The 20,792-nt window shown below is 42.7% G+C and overlaps 1 protein-coding gene across 2 annotated transcripts in view; it reads right to left on the bottom strand.

Annotated features, from left to right (window-relative positions):
- Positions 1–20,792, bottom strand: part of DYNC2H1 (dynein cytoplasmic 2 heavy chain 1) — a 328,959-nt gene that overhangs the window by 283,770 nt on the left and 24,397 nt on the right. For both annotated transcript variants that reach the window (XM_089775660.1, XM_089775659.1), the window contains exons 11-13: positions 18,303–18,478; positions 11,015–11,210; positions 2,121–2,216 (exon numbers count right to left, since the gene is read on the bottom strand). In XM_089775660.1, the coding sequence (XP_089631786.1) occupies positions 2,121–2,216; positions 11,015–11,210; positions 18,303–18,478 (468 nt within the window). The remainder of the gene's footprint in view (positions 1–2,120; positions 2,217–11,014; positions 11,211–18,302; positions 18,479–20,792) is intronic.

Raw genomic sequence — 20,792 nt, 5'->3', positions numbered from 1 at the left:
ACGAAAGCTTATGCTCCTACACTTCAGTTAGTCTATAAGGTGCCACAGGACTCCTCGTCGCTTTTGCAGATTCAGACTAACACGGCTACCCCTCTGATACATACTACAATATTGACCTCCTGTGGTTTGGCAAATTCTCTGGTTTGGCACCAATCAGGTCCCGAGGGTGCCAGACTAGAGAAGTTCAACCGGTAGTAATCTCAAGAGGTATCCCATTGCTTATGTTAAACAAATTCAGATAGTAAAATTTAAAAGTGATAGTATCCCTTTAAAATAGGGGATGGAAGGGAAGATAACAATACATGAATGTCACCAATTTGGACACTTTCTAAAAATCTCTCTATTTGGGTATGTCTCCACTAGCCCCCTAGTTCAATCTAGGGAGCCTAATGAGGGCGACTGAAATTGCAAATGAAGCGCGGGATTTAAATATCCCATGCTTCATTAGCATGTTCCCGGCCAGTCGCCATTTTAGAAATTGACTAGCCCGAAGTAACTGCCCGTGTCTACACGCGGCAGTGAAATGGGATTCCAAATTAAAGCCCTAAATCGAATTAGCTGTTATTCCTCCTGGAATGAGGTTTACCAGCTAATTCGATTTAGGGCTTTAATTCAGAATCCCGTTTCACTGCCGCGTGTAGACGCGGGCAGTTACTTCGGGCTAGTCAATTTCTAAAATGGCGACCGGCCGGGAACATGCTAATGAAGCGCGGGATATTTAAACCCCGTGCTTCATTTGCAAATTTCGGTCGCCCTCATTAGCCTCCCTAGATCGAACTAGGGGGCTAGTGTAAAAATACCCTTTCAAACTTCTTAAAATAAGGTTCTAGTATTTCTTTTTTTAAATTGTAAGCTTTTTCACAAAACAAAAATTCAAGTCTTGGACCATTAACCCAAAAATTCAAGTCTTAGACCACCAAGTTACAACTAATATCTGTAAGTGAATAAACACAGTTGAAAGGACATGCACAAGATATATTTTATATGTATTAACAGGGCTCGCCGAACTGCGGCGAGCCCCGCTCGCCAACTGCGCTGTCCAGCGATCTGCACATGCGCAGATCGCCCGAACCTGGCTCACCTCGGGCAAGTAGATTGTATTATTTGTCGAGCCCTGTGTATTAAACATACTCAGGCCATTCTCTGGACATATTTTCATAATTTGTCAAGATGCGTCAAATTAGATTTTTACCCCAATTTGGTCCTTATAGCTATCACCTTCAAGCCTCCACACCACACAGATACACACTAAGCAAAAGCTTTGGTAACTGTAGGGATCTTACAAAATACCCTAAAGGGCAACAAACTCAGGCTATTTAGAGCTTACAGGAAGAGTATTCATGACTTCTTTAAAATGAGTAATCTGCCTCCAGCCCCAAAATGTTCAAATCTGAGGCCTGTCCTCAGTTGACCTGAATACTCATTATGGAAAATAAAGAGCTTCTTGGAAAACCAGAATCCAAATCATATACAGGGTGTCCCCACTATAAGTCACCCCGCTATAAGTCTGTTATGCACTAAAGTCACTCACGCTTGTAGGAAACGATGTGTTAAAAAGTACTCCCATTCCCCAGTCTTAAGTGACAGCAAAAAAAAATTGCACAAATGGAAGTCAGCTGCAGGAAAAAAATTCCGCGCTTTAAGTTGTTTTGCTATAAGTCCAAGTTTTTTGGAACATATCTTACTTATAGCAAGGATGACCTGTAATTATTTATAGTTCAACACCAATCTTGAATTGTACCTGAAACTACATAGGAAATCAGTGCAAATTTCTACTGTAATATTTTCCATATTACCACAATTACTGAAGCACAAATTCATATCCGGCACCATCTGTAGCTTCCAACTTTCCAGTTTTCAGGGTAAACTTATAAAAAGCACAAAAATAATCAAATATGAAGCTAAAAATGAGCATAAGTAACTATGGAAAGAACCTTATCTGAAAGAAAAGGTCATAATTGTCTAGCTAAATGCAGATAAAAAATATGTTCTTGGTCAATGAAAAGCTGCATTTATAAAATCAATAGCCTAATAAGTAAGCCCAAAAAGCTAACAGCTTATGAAATATATACAAAAGTGGCATTACCAAAGTTTAAAGCAACAAAATGGAATTACTTTACCTTAATTATCTGTTCAAATGCTAGGGCAGACTGTAACATCATTGGCTTTTGACACGGAATCATTTGTTGATCAATTGAATTGTAAAAATGTGCCACCTATAAAACAGACAGGATTTACTATTACATACAAACAGAATATTTCCATTTATATGCCAGTAGTTTTTAATATTTGTAATATATTTCTGAGAGTACTGCCAATCCCAGTATTACAAGACTTTCACTTTATTAATATGATTGTTAAGAAGATATTTAAAAAGAGTAAAGTATACATGATACACCATTTTAGAGCATGTTGTAGATATATTTCTGTATTAATCATAAATTTTTGTATTCATAATTTTTTTCATTGAAGTTTTTGACTTTATATTGAGTACTTTTATATAGTTTTGTATTGAATCCTTTTACATAGAAACTTTGTATCTTTTCATATAGAACACAGAAGCTTTGTATTAAGTCTTTTGTATTACATCTTGATAGAACAGTCCCTAAAAATAAGATAAAGAGAATGTCTTTGTACTAGAATAGATCTATATTGAATGAATGAGGTGTGAATGAATAAGGCATGAAAGGCAAGCACCTCAGGACAGTTGTAATGGTTGGAGAGGGGATGGAAGCCAAGGACAATAAGACCTGTTAAGTGGGCTCATTGAAAGAAGATTGGACATATATGTATGGATGGTCTTGGGAGTCAGCACCAAGTGCCTGCTTTTGGAAGCACCCTCTCTGAAGATGAATATGACAGCATTAAGACAACACCCAGAAGAAGGCGCCACAGACTACTAACTGCATATGCATATGATAACACAGATTTTGCATGTTCATAATATGATAGATTTTCATGAGAAGGGAGCTACTATAAATCAAAGATATCTTGCAGGAGGATCCTGGGTTTCATCTTGAATACAGCACACAGATGTGGTCTCCTTGTCTCAAAAAAGATATACTGGCTTTAGAAAAGGTTCAGAGAAGAGCAACTAAAATGATTAGGGGTTTGGAACGGGCCCCATATGAGGAGAGATTAAAGAGACTGGACTTTTCATCTTGGAAAAGAGGAGACTAAGGGGGAATATGATAGAGGTCTATAAAATCATGAGCGGTGTGGAGAAAGTGAATAAGGAAAAGGTATTTACCTGTTCCCATTATAAGTAGTAGGGGCCTCCAAATGAAATGAATGGGCAGAAGGTTTAAAACAAATAAAAAGAAGTTCTTCTTCATACAGCGCATAGTCAATTTGTGGAACTCCTTGCCTGAGGAGGTTGTGAAGGCTAGGACTATAACAGGGTTTAAAAGAGAACTAGATAAATTCATGGAGGTTAAGTCCATTAATGACTATTAGCCAGTCTGGGTAAAGAATGGAGTCCCTAGCTTCTGTTTGTCAAAGGGTGGACATGGATGGCAGGAGAGAGATCGCTTGATCATTACCTGCTCGGTCCACTCTCTCTGGGACACCTGGCATTGGCCACTGTCGGCAGACTGGATACTGGGCTGGATGGACCTTTGGTCTGACCCAGTATGGCCATTCTTATGTTCTTATGTCAATATGGAAGCACCAATTCAGATCGGCAGAAGCCTGGCTCCACTCCTCCCAGGGATTTCCCTACACCCCCCCCCTCACTATGGAGGTGTACCCTCCCCCGAATTTCCCCAACCCCTCCCCCCAAGTTTTGTGAACTAGTTACATGCCAATTTAGAGACTGTTTGGAAATTTGAATTGAAATTGAAACATTAATACACACTTTAAAAGCATATACAGTGTATGATATGTGTATCTGAAAAAGTATAATAGATTTGAAAAGTATGAACATAGAGTAGCTTCCTTATACAGCTGTTGTTTTTTATGACAATGTCAGTGCATTCATTTTGGTGATGTTGGCCTACCTAATAATTTCGAATTATGATTTGTAAGCAACGTCAAAATGAGCTCTCCCTGACAGCTAGTGATGAGCTGGGAGGAAAGGCTTCAGGACAGATTGTTTTTACATTCACACCTAATCTACCTAAAGCAAAATGCAGGACAATGTAGCACTTTAAAGACTAACAAGATGGTTTATTAGATGATGAGCTTTCGTGGGCCAGACCCACTTCCTCAGATCAAATAGTGGAAGAAAATAGTCACAACCATATATACCAAAGGATACAATTAAAAAAAATGAACACATATGAAAAGGACAAATCACATTTCAGAACAGGAGGGGGATGCGGGGGGGGGGGGAGGAAGGAAGGTAAGTGTCTGTGAATTGATGATATTAGAGGTGGGGAGAGTGGGATGTTTGTGAGCTAATGGTATTAGAGGTGATAATTGGGGAAGCTATCTTGGTAATGGGTAAGATAGTTTGAGTGTTTGTTCATTCCTTCTCGGAGAGTGTCGAATTTTAACATGAATGACAGTTCAGAGGATTCCCTTTCAAGTGCAGATGTAAAAGGTCTTTGTAGCAGAATGCAGGTGGTTAAGTCATTGAGAGAGTGTCCTTTCTGGTTAAAATGGCAAGAAACTGTTTTTTCTTTGTGATCTTGTCTGATATCTGTTTTGTGGGCATTAATCCTTTGGCGAAGTGTCTGAGATGTTTGTCCAATGTACATAGCAGACGGACACTTTCGGCACTTTCGGCACTAATCTACCTAGGTATCCAGCAAACAGAGCTATGTTGTCCAAGTGATAGATTTTGGCTGGGGTTGGGTTACAAATCACTTGAATGTGGGGGATGGGGGGGGAATGAAATGTTGTTGTTCTTATTATATACATAAAGGGCAGTAGAACTGTACTTAACCTGTACTGATTGAGGGCATCAAGAGAGAGGGTGGGGACAGGTGTTTTGCTTGATGGTCTGTCTGAGTCACAAGTACTATTTGACCTGCCCCTCTCCACTGTTTAAAGACAGAGCTGATTAGGCTCCATACATAGTCTTTTGGTTTTTTAAGTGACCACTACACCTGAAATCACTGATAATCAGGTCTAAATGTTTAGTCCTGCTGTGGGGACAGTGTTCCTGTGGGTACAGTGTTTTTGTATAAGATACAGCCCAGACTGCACTAGCAGCGAAGTTCCCCCACTGAGAGCTCAGCTGAAATCACTGAGAGCTGAGTGGAAACTCAAGAGATCACAGTGGTAGGTGGCAGCAGAAGGTTATGGTGCAGGGCCATTGGCAACAGAGCAATGGAGTGAACCATGGCACACTGAACAACAGTGGCCAGAGCGAACAGTGAGCAGCTGGAGGAACAAGCAAGGTGCCTTCTTGCCCCCCACCTGGGAGGTGTACTCATGTGAAAGCACCTCTGAACTCTGAGTCTCCACTGACCAAGGACAACACCGCTGAGTGAGGTGAGGTGTTTGTTGGACTATTTTTTAGTGACTTTGCTCCAGAATGCTAGATTTGTGACTGGGAATGGAAACTTATATAGATGTGTTTCCTAGTAGGCCAAGATTTTTAAAATGAATTATTTACCAAGTTTGTTATCTCACATCGTTGCTATCTTGATAGGTCATTATGTTGGGGAGTTTCTGTACTAAACATTTTTATTATTATAATTAATTGTTACATAAGAATGGTCATACTGGGTCAGACCAGTGGTCCATATAGCCCGGAATCCTGTCTTCTGACAGTGGTCAAGGCCAGGTGCTTCAGAGGGAATGAACAGAACAGGTAATCAAGTGATCCATCCCCTGTTACCCATTCCCAGCTTCTGGCAACAGGCTAGGGACACAGTGCATGGTATTGCATCCTTCCCCATCCTGGCTAATAGCCACTGATGGACCTATTCTTCAGGAATGTATCTAGTTATTTTTTTAATCCTGTTATAGCTTTGGTCTTCACAGCATCCCCTGGCAAATTCCACAAGTTGACTTTATGTTGCATAAAGAAGTACTTCCTTTGTTTTTTTTAAAACCTGCTGCCTATTAATTTTATTGGGTGACTGCTAGTTCTTGTGTTATGTGAAGGATTAAATAACATTTCCTTATTCACTTTCTTCACACCACTCAAGATTTTATAGACCCCCTATCATAATCCCCCCTTAGTCATCTCTTTTCTAAGATGAAAATTCCCAATCAAGTAAAAGCCAAACTTGAACAGCTTAATGGGAGTAAATCGGGGGGCCCAGATAATCTTCATCCAAGAATATTAAAGGAACTGGCACATGAACTTGCAAGTCCATTAGCAAAAAATTTAATAAATCTCTAAACTCAGGGGTTGTACCATTTGACTGGAGAATTGCTAATATAGTTCCTATTTTTAAGAAAGGGAAAAAAAGCGACCCGGGTAACTATAGGCCTGTTAGTTTGACATCTGTAGTATGTGAGATCCTGGAAAAAATGTTGAAGGAGAAAGTAGTTAGAGACATTGAGGCTAATGGCAATTGGGACAAATTACAACATGGTTTTACAAAAGGTAGATCGTGCCAAACCAACCTGATCTCCTTTTTTGAGAAAGTAACAGATTTTTTAGATAAAGGAAATGCAGTGGATCTAATCTACCTCGACTTTAGTAAGGCATTTGATACAGTGCCACATGGGGAATTATTGGTTAAATTGGAAAAGATAGGGATTAATATGAAAGTTGAGAGGTGGATAAGCAACTGGTTAAAGGGGAGACTACAGTAGGTCATATTGAAAGGTGAACTGTCAGGTTAGAGGAAGTTTACTAGCGGAGTTCCTCAGAGATCAGTTTTGGGGCCAATTTTATTTAATCTTTTTATCGCTGACCTTGGCACCAAAAGTGGAAGTGTCCTGATAAAATTTGCAGATGACACAAAGTTGGGAGCTATTGCCAATTCAGAAAAGGATTGGGATATCATACAGGAAGATCTGGATGATCTTGTAAATTGAAGTGATAGCAATAGGATGAAATTTAATAGTGAGAAGTGTAAGGTTATGAATTTAGGGATTAATAACAAGAATTTTAGTTATAAGCTGGGGACACATCAGTTGGAAGTAACGGAGGAGGAGAAGGACCTCGGAGTCCTGGTTGATTATAGAATGACTATGAGCCGCCATTGTGACATGGCCGTGAAAAAGGCTAATACGGTCTTGGGATGTATTAGGCGAGGTATTTCCAGTAGGGATAAGAAGGTGTTAGTGCCATTATACAAGGCATTGGCGAGACCCCATTTGGAATACTGTGTGCAGTTCTGGTCTCCCATGTTTAAGAAGGATGAATTCAAACTGGAACAGGTACAAAGAAGGGCCACTAGGATGATCCGAGGAATGGAAAACCTGTCTTATGAAAGGCGACTCAAGGAGCTTGGCTTGTTTACCTTAACCAAAAGAAGGCTGAGGGGGGACATGATTGCACTTTTTAAATATATTAGAGGGATAAATACCAGGGAGAGAGAGGAATTATTTAAGCTTAATACCAATGTGGACACAAGAACAAATGGATATAATCTGGCTAGTAGGAACTTTAGACTTGAGATTAGACGAAGGTTTCTAACCATCAGAGGAGTGAGGTTCTGGAACAGCCTTCCAAGGGAAGTAGTGGGGGCAAAAGATCTATCTGGTTTTAAGATTAAACTAGATGGGTTTATGAAGGGGATGGTTTGATGAGATAACATGATCTTGGTAACTAATTGACCATTCATTATCAGTGGGAAATAGGTCAATGGAGGGATGATAGGAGTTACTATAGAGAACTTTCTGGGTGTCTGGCTGATGAGTCTTGCCCACATGCTCAGGGTTTAGCTGTTCACCATATTTGGGGTCGGGAAGGAATTTTCCTCCAGGGTATATTGGCAGGCGCCCTGGAGGTTTTTCGCCTTCCTCTGTAGCATGGGGTACAGATCACAGCTGGAGGATTCTCTGCATCTTGGGGTCTTCAAAGTATTTGAAGGCTTCAATATCTGAGATATAGGTGAGAGGATTATTCTAGGAGGGGTGAGTGAGATTCTGTGGCCTGCACTGTGCAGGGGGTCAGACTAGAGGATCATAATGGTCCCTTCTGACCTTAAAGTCTATGAGTCCATAATCTCTCCTCCTGTTTCATACCCCTAATCATTTTAGTTGCCCATCTCTGTACCTCTTCCAATTCCAGTATATCTTTTTGGTGATGGGGTGACCAGATCTGTACACAGTATTCAAGGTGTGCACGTACCATTGATTTATATAGAGGCAATATGATATTTTCTGTTATGTGTTTTGGTGTATTTTGCATTATCCTTGTGTTAAATGTGCATTATCTTAACAAAACATTTAAATTTATTCATATCTCTTTTATATGTTGCAGGTGAAAATGAAAAGACAAAAAACAATACAACAATTTTTCCACTGAAAGGCCTCAAAAACTAACCAACATGAAGAACACATCAAGAACTAAGAATATATCAACAGGTCTTCTGAAGAGTCAAGTGGTGTATCCACATCCGATCAGCCCAAAGCACAAATACAGCTACCTACTGAAGAAACATTTTCCAAAACCTAAAGGCAGTTCCCAATGTTTGTCGATCAAAGTGTTCCCATTTACTGAATTTACAAAAGATGGCTACTGGTGCACCTTTTGCAAAAAAGCTTACGAAGAAGGAAAGCTTTCCAATGCTATAACTGGTAAAAGTGGAGGAGCTTGATTTGTCAAAGCCAATGCTGACAAACTACATGAAAAGGCAGCAAAACACCAGGCCTCTTGACTGCATCAACATGTAGAAAGCCTTATAAGTCCACTTTCAAAGCCAATTTTAGAAGTACTTAATGAGGCTGTTAAGAATGCTGGATACACAACACAGTTCATGCGAACAAACATAGCTGTGGCATCATACTTTCTATTTAAGTAAGAGATACCACACACTACAAACTGGAGGCCAATGTAAAGTGCATTGTCACTTGTTCATCCTGAAGTTGAACACTGGTTCCGAACAAGACCAGCAAATGCTCACTATCTTTCTGCAATAAACTCAATTGACTGGCTAGAAGCATGCTGTGTAACAGTGAAAGACTCAACAGTTGAAAAGTGAAGAACTCTCTCACCACATTCAAAAATTTGCATACATGGCTGATGAATGCACCAATGCAAATGGGAATCAAGTATTAAGTCACTGTGTATGTTATCTTGATGTCAGTGGTAAGCCAGTAGATGCATTTCTAGATGTTAAAGTTATAGAAAACACATTGGCTGCATCTGTGACAACCCACATCTTAGAAGAGTTAAATGCTTGTCAATTGGATCCCAAACAGATGGTTGCTTGTGCATTTGATGGAGCTGCAAACTTCTCTGGAAGACATGGTGGAGTACAAGCTTTGCTCAGAGAAAAGTGTAACCCTAATCTCTCCTATACACACTGCAGAGGCAATCTACTCCAACTAGCACTAGTACGAGCTGCAGAATCTTCAAAAGACATTAAAAAAGCTATAAATTTAATTTCTTCATTATATTCTTTTTTCAGCAAGAGTCCAAAAAGACTGAATATCTTGGAAAATATAGAAGATACACTGGGACTGAAGTTCAAATTAGTCCAACCTGGGAAAACCCGCTGGCTTTCTCATGAGCGATCCTTGGCTGTTGTCTTAAAATTACTCCAGCCGTTATTACTGGCTTTGGAAAGTATCTACCAAGATAGGAGGGATCTAAGTAGTGAGGCTGGTAGATTACTTTTGCTACAATATTCAGAGAAGACTATTGCCATTCTCTCTCTCATAAGTCTACTGTTGAAACCACTTGGGTCATTAAACAATGCCATCCAGACATCTGCTACAACAGTAGTAGATCTTTGTCCAGCAATAGAAGCTACATTTGGATCAATCAGAGAGCTATCCATTGAATAGTACTGGAAGAAGCAAAGATTTCAGTCCAGAAGTTGACTAATGAAGGCATTTATATTGAATCCCTAAGTGAAGAGGACAAGAAGTGTTTGTTTAAGACAACTTAAAAAATACAGACTTGATTCTTAAAAATCTACAACAGCAACTTCTAGATTCTACTCAACCTCTACACAGCTTTTACAGATGCCTGTCCTATAAAACACTAACAGTTGAGTGGAGTGAGGCACTACCAGCAATGGGGCTGCCATGTGCTCAGGACAGAATAGAGAATTTGAACACAGAGTGGAATATCAAACAACGAATGAATGAAGATTTGACTTCAATTTCTTTTTTATCATCACTTGCGGCTCGACCAGATCTTTGTGCTACATTCCCTGGGATGAAAGAAGTAGGAATTCATCTCTTGCTACTCCCAGTCACAACAGCTACAGTTGAGCGTTCTTTTTCACCATTGAATAGAATTTTGTGTTCTGAAAGAAGTAGCCTTCTGTTTGATCATGTGAAGGAACTAATGAGCATATCAATTGAAGGAATGGAAGTACCGGACACACAAGAAGCCACCGAAGATGAACACATTGCATTCAAGAAGTTCATTAACAGAGTTGTGCAAAATTATAACAATATATCAAGAACGATGTAGACGTAGTGCTTCATAGAAGGCTTGAGTAGCCACCTTTAATTTGTGTGATTTTAAAATATGAGTTAAATCTAATAAAATGGTCATGAAACATTTTTCAGTTTTTACTATGGTTCCAGATAGCCCACCTTCACCATGGTCTCACCCCTCCCCCCGTAAATTCGACCCCCTCTACCCCTAATTTCAATTCTTGGGAAAAACACATCTCCTCCTCTATCTAACTCACCTGGCCAGTACAGTTAGGAGGAGAAACTATTGGTAACAATAAGAAGTTGGAGTGTACTTGTGTGTGTTTACTTTTGTTCGGTTTTTAGGACTACACTTATTTCCCATATTATTATCATTCAATGTTTTTAATTTTTTAAACATATTGTAGTTTTAATAAAGATAAAGGCATATAGAAGAGAGTTTATTAGATGGATAATCAAAATGACAATATAATTGTCTGGAAATACTCTACTTCCATTAATTCATGGAAATCACTACAGAAAGTGTTTATGGTTTCTTATCTCATACCTGCTTGAGGATAATTGCTTGCTTGCAGAATTTTTGTGCAGTGTCTGCAACTTGCTGTATTTTAGCAGGAATAACAAAGCCAAGAGCAGATAATTGACGCACTTCTCTTAAGAGAGTCACCAAGCGATCTGAATAATGTATTTTTAAGTCTCCATCAGCATGATCCAGCTCCATAACAGGACTATTAGCTTGCATGCTAAACCAAAATGAATAGTAAAAATTATTAAATACGATTTGCCCAGGCTCCTTTTTTAGGTATAGTTTATTATTATAAAAAAACTGAACAGGCATAAGATGTGCAAATTCCAAAATGTTGATTACACTAACTTTTTTCCATTATTTCCTTTCAAATTTCTCATTCCATGATTCTCTGTGTTAATCCAGTAACTTCTATTACCACCCAAGACCTCTGTAGACTAGCAACAAGAGCAATACATAACAAAACTTATGCAATACATAACAAAATGAAAAAATTATTTTTACTCAGAAGCTTTTCAGGCATGTTATAATACCCATTTTTTCTTTAGTTCCCAGACAGGGCTACTCTGAGCATTCTTTAGATCAGTACTACTCAACTTTGGAAGCCCTGGCGGCCACAATGATACTCACAGAACATGCCATGGGCCACAATTTAAGTGTGATTGCATATACATACAAACATGCAAATATATGCAAATAGCTCCTTTCACACTTGACAGGCATGAATAAAAAGATTAAGCCAAGACACACAGGCCCCATTTAAGTCAGTTCTGCTGATATTAATAAAACGCAATATTTACCCAATTTCCACCCATATGACAGCACTTTTAATGAGTCCAGGAATTTAACTACTAAAATGCGTATCAACAGAAGACCATTAGGGTTGCCAGGTGTCCGGTTTTGAACCGGACAGTCCAGTATTTGAGCTTCCTGTTCAGGAAACAATTGAGAAAATGTAAATGAAAAAATATAAATGTCCGGTATTTTCTAAATAAGATGTAATGTAGATTGTGATGTAATGTCAAGTGTGTCCGGAATTTTTTTTGAAACCATCTGGTAACCCTAAAGACTATTATATTGACTACTTTTTTGTTTTGGCTCCCACCTGTGGACCGCATGTTGAGCCCTGCAACTCAAACTGCATCATGGGTTACAAACAAACGGGCATGTTGAGTAGCCCTGATTTAGATTCAGAAGCATGCAAGAGATTGAGAAAGACACTCCAGGGCAGAGCCAGCCTGAAGGTCAGAGACTCAGACCAGAAACAGCAGATATAGAAACATTTGCAACAGACACAGCAACACTGACTGGGGATAAAATGATAAGATCTCTTTTCCCCAAAAAAAGTCCCCAACACCAAAACTGTGCAGAGAGGACTCCCCACTCTGGGGACACCAGGGTTCCTCAGTCATTTGAGATCGTGGAATAGAAAGGGCCTTTATGACAGCCAGCACAAGGCCCTGAGACTCAAGCTAGCAGAAGCATATGAAGCATACTATAAGACACTAAGGCTACGTCTAGACTGGCCCCTTCTTCGGAAGAGGCATGCTAATTTCTAACTTTGGAATAGGGAAATCCGCAGGGGATTTAAATATCCCCAGCGGGATTTAAATAAACATGGCCGCCGCTTTTTTTCCGGCTTGGGGAAAAGCCGGAAAAGAGCGTCCAGACTGGCGCGATCCTCCGGAATAAAGCCCTTTTCCGGAGGAGCTCTTATTCCTACCCTTCTTCCGAAGAAGGGGCCAGTCTAGACGTAGCCTAATAATGTCATCAGATCATCTTCAGTTTTTGCACTTGATAATTTCACTCCTATGCTATCTGGCTATTTGTATCAACCCTCTCCCAGCCCAGCCTCAAGCAGGGTCATCCTTAGGGGGTCCCAGGGCAAACCCACTCCCAACACAGGCCTAGCTCCCACCCCTGTTCTGCCCCTGCTCCACCCCCACCCCACCCTTCCCTCAAGCCCCACCCTTGCACCACTCCTGTCTCGTTTCTTCCTGGTCCTGCTCCGCCTCTTCCCACTCCTATTGCACACCCTTGCCTGAAGCTCTCCCCTGAGCAATGTGAGCTAGGGGATTTTTGAGGAGCCTGGTGTGGGGCAGCAGCAGAGGTCAGGCTCCCCCACTCTCACTTTGGCAGAAGGAAGCAGAGTGCCCTGGCCTCAGTCCAAGCCTGCTCCCCAGAGCCCTGCATCACTCAGGGGAGAAGATTGGGGCAGAGGCTGGAGCACTTCGCTTCCCCCCACCACGGTGAAGCAAGAGAAGTGGGCTGGGAGATGGGTGGGAGAATAGAGCAGGCTGCCAGGTTGCTCCAACTCCCACTACTGTGGTGAGTGCAGCAGCTGCACAAGGCTCCATCCCCCTGACTCTGGTGATGTCCCATGTTACCCTGGGTCTCACAGCTCACATGGGATCATAGAATCATAGAATCATAGAATAATAGGACTGGAAGGGACCTCGAGAGGTCATCGAGTCCAGCCCCCCGCCCTCAAGGCAGGATCAAGCTCCGTCTAAACCATCCCTGACAGATGTTAAGGATGCTGACAGGGATGGTTAAGGCTGCTGCCACAGGACCACCAAAAGTGCAGGATCTGAAGTAGCCGCCCTGAACCATCCTATAGCTGGGACAGCTCTACCATCAAGTCATTTCTCTTCAGCTTTATTCCTTCTGCTCTCCATCCTATCCATCCTCTTTCCTCTCTCATTACTCTTCCTCCTTCCTTCAATTCAATGTCTCCTCTCTCTTGTTTCAATTTAGCTAATCCTCTCTCAACAAACCCATTTTTTAAAAAAGCCTAATGAAAACCAAAACCTTGAGGAGCTAAGCTAAATGCTGGCCAAGCATCACACTGTTCATTTGGCTTATCTGTTGAAACTCTCCCACTATTATGAACTTCCATAGCTTTACATGAGTTTTTTTGTTGCTTTTCTTAAAGGACCTGTGGTCATGTGAATATATGGGAATCTCATCTTTTTTAAATTAAGATGGTAGCCCTCATGATTGCAGAGAAAACCTTGCAACAATAACCCAACTCTGTCTTAGGGATTCAAAACACAGAAGGTAAATAAAAAGAACTGTCCTCCAACACATTTTTTTAAACCTCATGATTTTCAAAGTAATCTCTTGAATGAGCTCGTGCCTTCCCCACAGTTGTCAGGCAGCTTTGACTAGCAGCTGCGGAGAACACAAGAGCCCTTTAAATAGAAAAAGCTAAAAGGGCTTGCAGCTCCACGCACCTCTGGCGCATTGACAGATGCGGTGTGATACCTTACAGCTGCTTCTATTTAAAGGGCTCTCGTGTTCCCCGCACCTGCTAGGCAACGCTGCCTGACAGATGTGGGGAAGGCATGAGCCCTTTAAATAGAAACGCTTAAAAGGGTTCATGTCTCTTTCCTCCTAGCAACGTACTAGAGGCACAAGGACCTGTGAGCCCTTTTAACTGCTTCAATTTAAAGGGCTCATGCCTTCCCCGCACCCGTCAGATAGTGTTGCCTAGCAGCCGCAGGAAACACGAGAACCCTTTAAATAGAAGCAGCTGAAAGGGACTGCGTCATCTCCGGCAACGCGCTAGAGGGACGGGGAGCTGCAAGCCCTTTCAACTGTTTCTATTTAAAAGGCTTTCATGTTCCCCGTGGCTGCTAGGCACCAGACTTTTAAATAGAAGCAGTTATAAGGGCTCACAGCTCCCTATGCCACTAGCATGCTGCTAGGGAGCCAGAGACACAAGCCCTTTCAACTGCTTTTATTTAAAGGGCTCACCTCCTGGGTGGCTGCACTGCCTGACAGCCACCCAGCAGGCACAAGCCCTTTAACCAGAAGCAACTGAAAAGAGCTCACAGCTCTACCCCACTGGCCTGTTGCCTGGGAGCTGCCGGGAGTCATGAGACCTTTCAACTGCTTCTTTTCAAAGGGCTTGTGTCTGCCAGGCAGCTGCCAGACAAAGGTCAGCAGTGGGTGTCAGGAGCTGCAAGCCCTGTCATAGGAAATCTAAGCCTCCACCCCAGACAACTCTGGGAAGAGGCTAGCCCATGGCACCCTCCACTTTGCTCCACATTCCTTATATTGGCCAAAAGTCAGGGGGCAGGGAACCCAGGTCAAGCAAAGCTCCCACTAGGATAGCTCTCAACCCCACCCCTTCCGTCCGAGGCCCAGCCCATTCTGGGTTGGCCCACGGCCACTTCCAAAATTTGTGAAGTGCCCCCTCCCTTCAAAAATTATTGCCACCCCTGAGCTAGCACAATAGGATGCCAATCTCATTCAGTCTTTAGGAACTACTGTAATACAAATAACAAATACAAATAATAATAAAATATTCCCATGGAACAAACATATTTCATTTTGTATTTTATTAGAAAACTGTCCTATTACAATCATTTATTAACACTATTCTTCATGTGATTTTTGCTTTCCGAACCAAGTCTGATATACTCCACAACAATGAAATGGCTGTGAATTGCCTTATTTTATTTCTCTTATTATTCTCTCTTCAAGCATGTCTTCACTACATTGTTATTTCAAAGTAACAAGGTGGGCGGTCCTCAGAGTAAATGCGTTACTTTGAAATTATTTCAAAATAACGGGCCTGCGATAGCGAAATAACAACTCCTTATTCTACAAGGAATAACACCTATTTCGAAATTGCTATTTCAAAATAGGGTGAGTGTGGATGCTCGGCTATGATTATTTCAAAATAATTGGCCTCCATGGCTTCTCACACTGCCCTGGTGGCTGCTCTGTCCACATTCCTCAAAACTCCATAGCTTCCCTTCTCCTGCAGGGTTTAAAGCTGCAGGCAGGGCTTGTGGCACAATGTAAGCCCTGCTAGCACCATACCACACAGCAGCACCCTGCTGTGCATTCCCTGCTGCTGCAAGCAACCCGAGCTCCCTCCAAGCACCCCATGGTTACAAGCACACCGGCAGCCACCTTTGAAGCTCCTGGAAGGGGCAAAAGAGGGCACCATCCTGGATTAATGTGGAGATCCTGGATCTCATAGAGGTCTCGAGCGAGGATCTCCGCACCAAGTGCCACAATGCAGATGTCTATAGCTGGATGGCCACAAGCCTGGCCTATAAGGGGCACACCCACACACTGGTGTGGATGAAGGTGTAGATGTGAAGATAAAGGAACTGAGACAGCCCTACACCAAGGCCAGGGAACAGAGTTCCCGCTCTGGAGTGGCACCCCAGACCTGCTGGTATTATCAGCCCTCTCCCTCCTCCCAGTATGTCTCCCAGGGCTCAGACGAGGCTGGGGAAGGCACTTCAAGTGAGTTTCATAAATTCCCCAATCTACACATGGGGGGAGGTGGTGGGCTAAGAGGGACTGCATGCTCTTTGCTCATCCTTCTCAGTCTAGAGCTCGCCCAACAGCCTGTGCATGTGGGAGCACATGGAGCGGCAGTCCAGAGCACTCAGCCCCACACAGGAACCCATCGTTGCTTCTCACAAGATTCCTGGTAAGGCCTGCCTTTACTCCTGACTCCATGATGAGATACCTTCCCATGACAAGCCACCACTAAGGAGGATGGGATTTTGGAAACACACTCAGTGCTGCACATGGCACAGAGTCATGCCTGCACTCTTGGGCAGCATCTGCTCCCGGTCAAGCTCAAGGTAGAGAACACCGAGCCCCTGCATGCGGCAGGAAGAAGACAGGACCCCAGTACCACACTCCCCAGGAAGCAGCGTCTGCTGCTGCTTACACACACCTCTCCCAACAATACCTCCTCGTCCAGCAAGCAGGGCTAGATGGTCTCTCTGCGGGATGCTGCCACTGCCAGACCCTTCGTGTGCATGACACAGAAGGAAGGCAAGGCACCCCATCGCCCCCTCCCAACCACACACTCCAGGCCTGGTTGGCACCTTTCCATATCTGCTTGTTATGGGGGATATGGGGCTAGTTATGCTCCCCTGGGACATCTGTGCCCCTGCAGAAAAGTGCCTGCTGTCTAGGCAACAGATGGCCTTGCTCAAAGCACATTGCCATCGTCTGAAATGAGACCTTTGGTGCGGACTCAGAGATTAGGGCTAGGTTTCATGCACACTGTCTCTTGGGATGACTGCCCTTCTCACCTGTCTTCACAGCTGGGCCAGCTGTGAGAATGGCGCATCCACCACCTCCTGCACCATCCTCCCAAACCCACAAGAGCCACAGGTGAAGGGGCACCAGAGACAACTTGGTGCAGGAACACCCTGAATGCCTGTGTACCCTCCAATGCAGTTTTGAGCAGAAGCAGCAGGAGTGGACTGCCAACCTGCAGGAGCACCAGGCTGACGAGGAGATGCGGCACACAATTTGGAAGCAGCTATCCTGGCAGCATGAGACCATGCACCAACTCCCTCCCAGCACCTGCTCTCTCTCAAATTCCTTCAGTACCCAATCCCCCAAATCGCCCCAGGCCCCACCCTCCAGGATTCTCTTCCTACCCACCCCCCTGGGGCTGCCAGGAGCCATGTACATGAGGTGGTGGGATCTCTCAAACAGCCGAAGCGTCTCAAACACATCCAAAGCAGGCACCAGTCTCAGCCACATCCCTGAGCCTCTGCTCCCCAATCTTTCCCCCTCGCAGGTTCTTTCACGAGTCCCTCCCCAGTTATATATTCCCCAAATAAAAGTTACTGAGTTTATTGCTTCAAACAAAAAGTCTAGTTTATTTTATTTGCATGAGAAGGGGGGAAAGAGATATGGGAGGGCAGGGAAAGAGAGGGAAGTAGGAGAAAAGACACACAGAGGCCCTTTGTGGGGAGGCCGGGGAAGATTCACAATTAGCATTGGCCAAAATTTTCCTCCTTTTGAATCTGCAGCCCTTTCCTGAAATCAGAGATGCACGCTTGTCCAGGCCCCACCCCCTGGCCATGTACATCACTGCCCTCCCCCCTTTCGCCTCCCGCCATGGCGCTGACTTCTGCACTGCTCAGCCAGGTCGCAAGCGGCGCAAATGGCTGTTTAGGCTCCGTGGTCCCCATGTAACCCAGGGGTCAGCGCTGCTTGAGTGCAGGGTGGATCGCACTCGCCGCCACAGGGGATCCCGCCATCACAGGGCACTCAGTGCTCTGCTCCATCTACTGATCACTGCCGCGACAGCGCTCAGAGGCAACAGAAAACATTACAGCGATACAGAGTGACAGAGCCACAGACACTGGGCTTTTATATATATGATAGCTCATTTCAAAATATGCATGTAATGTAGACATAGTCTTCTACACCAAAGCATCACTTTACAGGTTTTCATCAGCTCTTTTTTTAGATTACACTATAAAAAAAACTTTGTTAAAAGTTCTTATTGAGAACAATATTTTATACTTACCAAAGTCCTGACCGGGGATTCGACAAACTAGACTGAATGTCCCTGGACCAACTTTCAAATTGTTCTTGTTCGTAAACCTTAAACTGCTCCAAAAGATCATCTGTACTTTGATGGACTGTTCGAAATCCAGACAAGTCAGAAAGAAGTGCCTCTGAAATTTTGAGGGCATCATCCACCTTAATAAACACAACCCCATTTGTCAATAGTGAAAGGGGCATAACTTCTGCATTCCATTTTATTATAAACTTTCATCATAATAACTACAAAGATCATTATTTGAAAAACAGAAAACACCCAAAGACAAATTGTTATAAGCAAAGTTCTCCAAGAAAGCGATCGCTTTGGTAAAGCACATTAGTTACAAAGAATATTGGTGTTCCCTCTTTAAGAATCAGCTATTGTATGCCACAGTCCTTAACACTACGGTCCTTTTCACCTTTTATTTAAAAAAAACACACACAGCCAGTTACCTAAAGAACACTCAAAATCTTAAGGAACATGGTTTTGTCAAAATCAAGGGAACCAACCAGTAAGCTTTGAAATCTGCACTACAAGTCCAAGCACGGTGAAGAGATGCAGATGACTGACTAAGAAAGGTTGCTACAAGCTTTTTAATGCTTATGTAACATGGGCTAGTGTCTACAAGGCCCATGGGACTAAGGTATCAAATAAAGGACAGTTTCAGCAAGCAAGAGCCTTTCTTCTCTAACCAGCTATGCTGGAAACAACCAGTATTCTAAGAAGACAAAGATCATCTCGGGGAAAGGTGAGGAAGGGGGCAATTACCCTCAGGTCAGCGATTCTAAAGGGCCCAGGACTCCTATCGGCCATGACCTGCATTTTAGAGGATATCTGGTTTTGGCGTTAATACTAAGGCTGACTTTCAGAGGGTACATCTACACTGCAGCGCTATATTGGGATACTACCAGTATCCCAAAATAGCATTTTCCACATCTTGACGGCACATCTATTATTTCAAAATTCAATTGAAATAATGGGCGCACTATTCGGACACCCCAGTAAATGAGGATGAAGGGACTCGTAGGAATAGTGGTCCATTTCAAAATTTATTTTGACAAGTCCCCTAATTTCAGGACTGCTTGAAATAAGGTACATAATTTGCAACGCTCAAATAGCATAGCTTATTTTGAGCTAGCACCACAGCGTAGATGCACCCAAAGGCTTAAGAACAATAAAGAAAAGAAAATTGAAGGTATTGTCTATGATATATCAGATGTTTCTCTATGATAACATTATGGACGCACTGAGGAAAGTCTAGCAGAGGACAACAAAAATGATTTGGACGCTGAAGCACGACTTATGAGGAAAGGCTGAGGGATTTAGCCTTATTTAGTCTACAGAAGAGTGTGAAGGGATTTGATAGCAGCCTTCAGTTACTTGAAAGGGGGTTCCAAAGAGGAAGGAGAAAGGATGTCTTCAACTGTAACAGATGACAGAGCAAGGAGCAATGGTCTCAAGTTGCACTGATCTAAGGCTAGATATTACATAAGAACATAAGAACGGCCGTACTGGGTCAGACCAAAGGTCCATCTAGCACAGTATCCTGTCTGCCGACAGTGGCCAGCACCAGGTGCCCCAGAGAGGGGGGACTGAAGACAATGATCAAGCGATTTGTCTCCTGCTATCCTTCTCCAGCATCTGACAAACAGAGGCCAGGGACACCAATTTTATCCCCTGGCTAATAGCCTTTTATGGACCTAACCTAAAAGAAATTATCTAGCTTCTCTTTAAACTCTGTTACAGTCCTAGCCTTCACAGCCTCCTCTGGCAAGGAGTTCCACAGGATGACTACACGCTATGTGAAGAAGAACTTTCTTTTATTTGTTTTAAACCTGCTACCCATTAATTTCATTTGGTGTCCTCTAGTTCTTCTATTTAGGGAACTAATAAATAACTTTTCTTTATTGGCCCTCTCCACACCACTCATGATTTTATAGACCTCTATCATACCCCCCCCAGTCTCCTCTTTTCTAAACTGCAGAGTCCCAGTCACTTTAACCTCTCCTCATATGGGATCTGTTCCAAACCCCTAATCATTTTAGTTGCCCTTTTCTAAACCCTTTACAAGGCCAAAATATCTTTTTTGAGGTGAGGAGACCGCATCTATACACAGTATTCAAGATGTGGGCATACCATAGTTCTATACAGGGGCAGTAAGATATTCTGTGTCTTATTTTCTATCTCTTTCTTAATAATTCCTAGCATCCTATTTGCCTTTTTGACTGCCGCTGCATACTGTGTGGAAGTTTTCAGAGAACTATCCACGATAACACCAAGATCTCTTTCCTGATTTGTCATAGCCAAATTAGCCCCCATCATATTGTACCTTTAGTTGGGGTTATTTTTCCCGATGTGCATTACTTTACACTTGTCCACATTAAATTTCATTTGCCATTTTGTTGCCCAATCACTCAGTTTTGTGAGATCTTTTTGGAGTCCCTCACAGTCTGCTTCTGTCTTGACTATCCT

The sequence above is a fragment of the Pelodiscus sinensis genome, chromosome 1, assembly GCF_052426305.1.
Source record: "Pelodiscus sinensis isolate ZL-2025 chromosome 1, ASM5242630v1, whole genome shotgun sequence".
In the NCBI taxonomy this organism is placed as follows: Eukaryota; Metazoa; Chordata; order Testudines; family Trionychidae; genus Pelodiscus; species Pelodiscus sinensis.
Note: the sequence above shows the minus strand (reverse complement) of the source record. Positions and strands in the feature narration are given on the sequence as shown.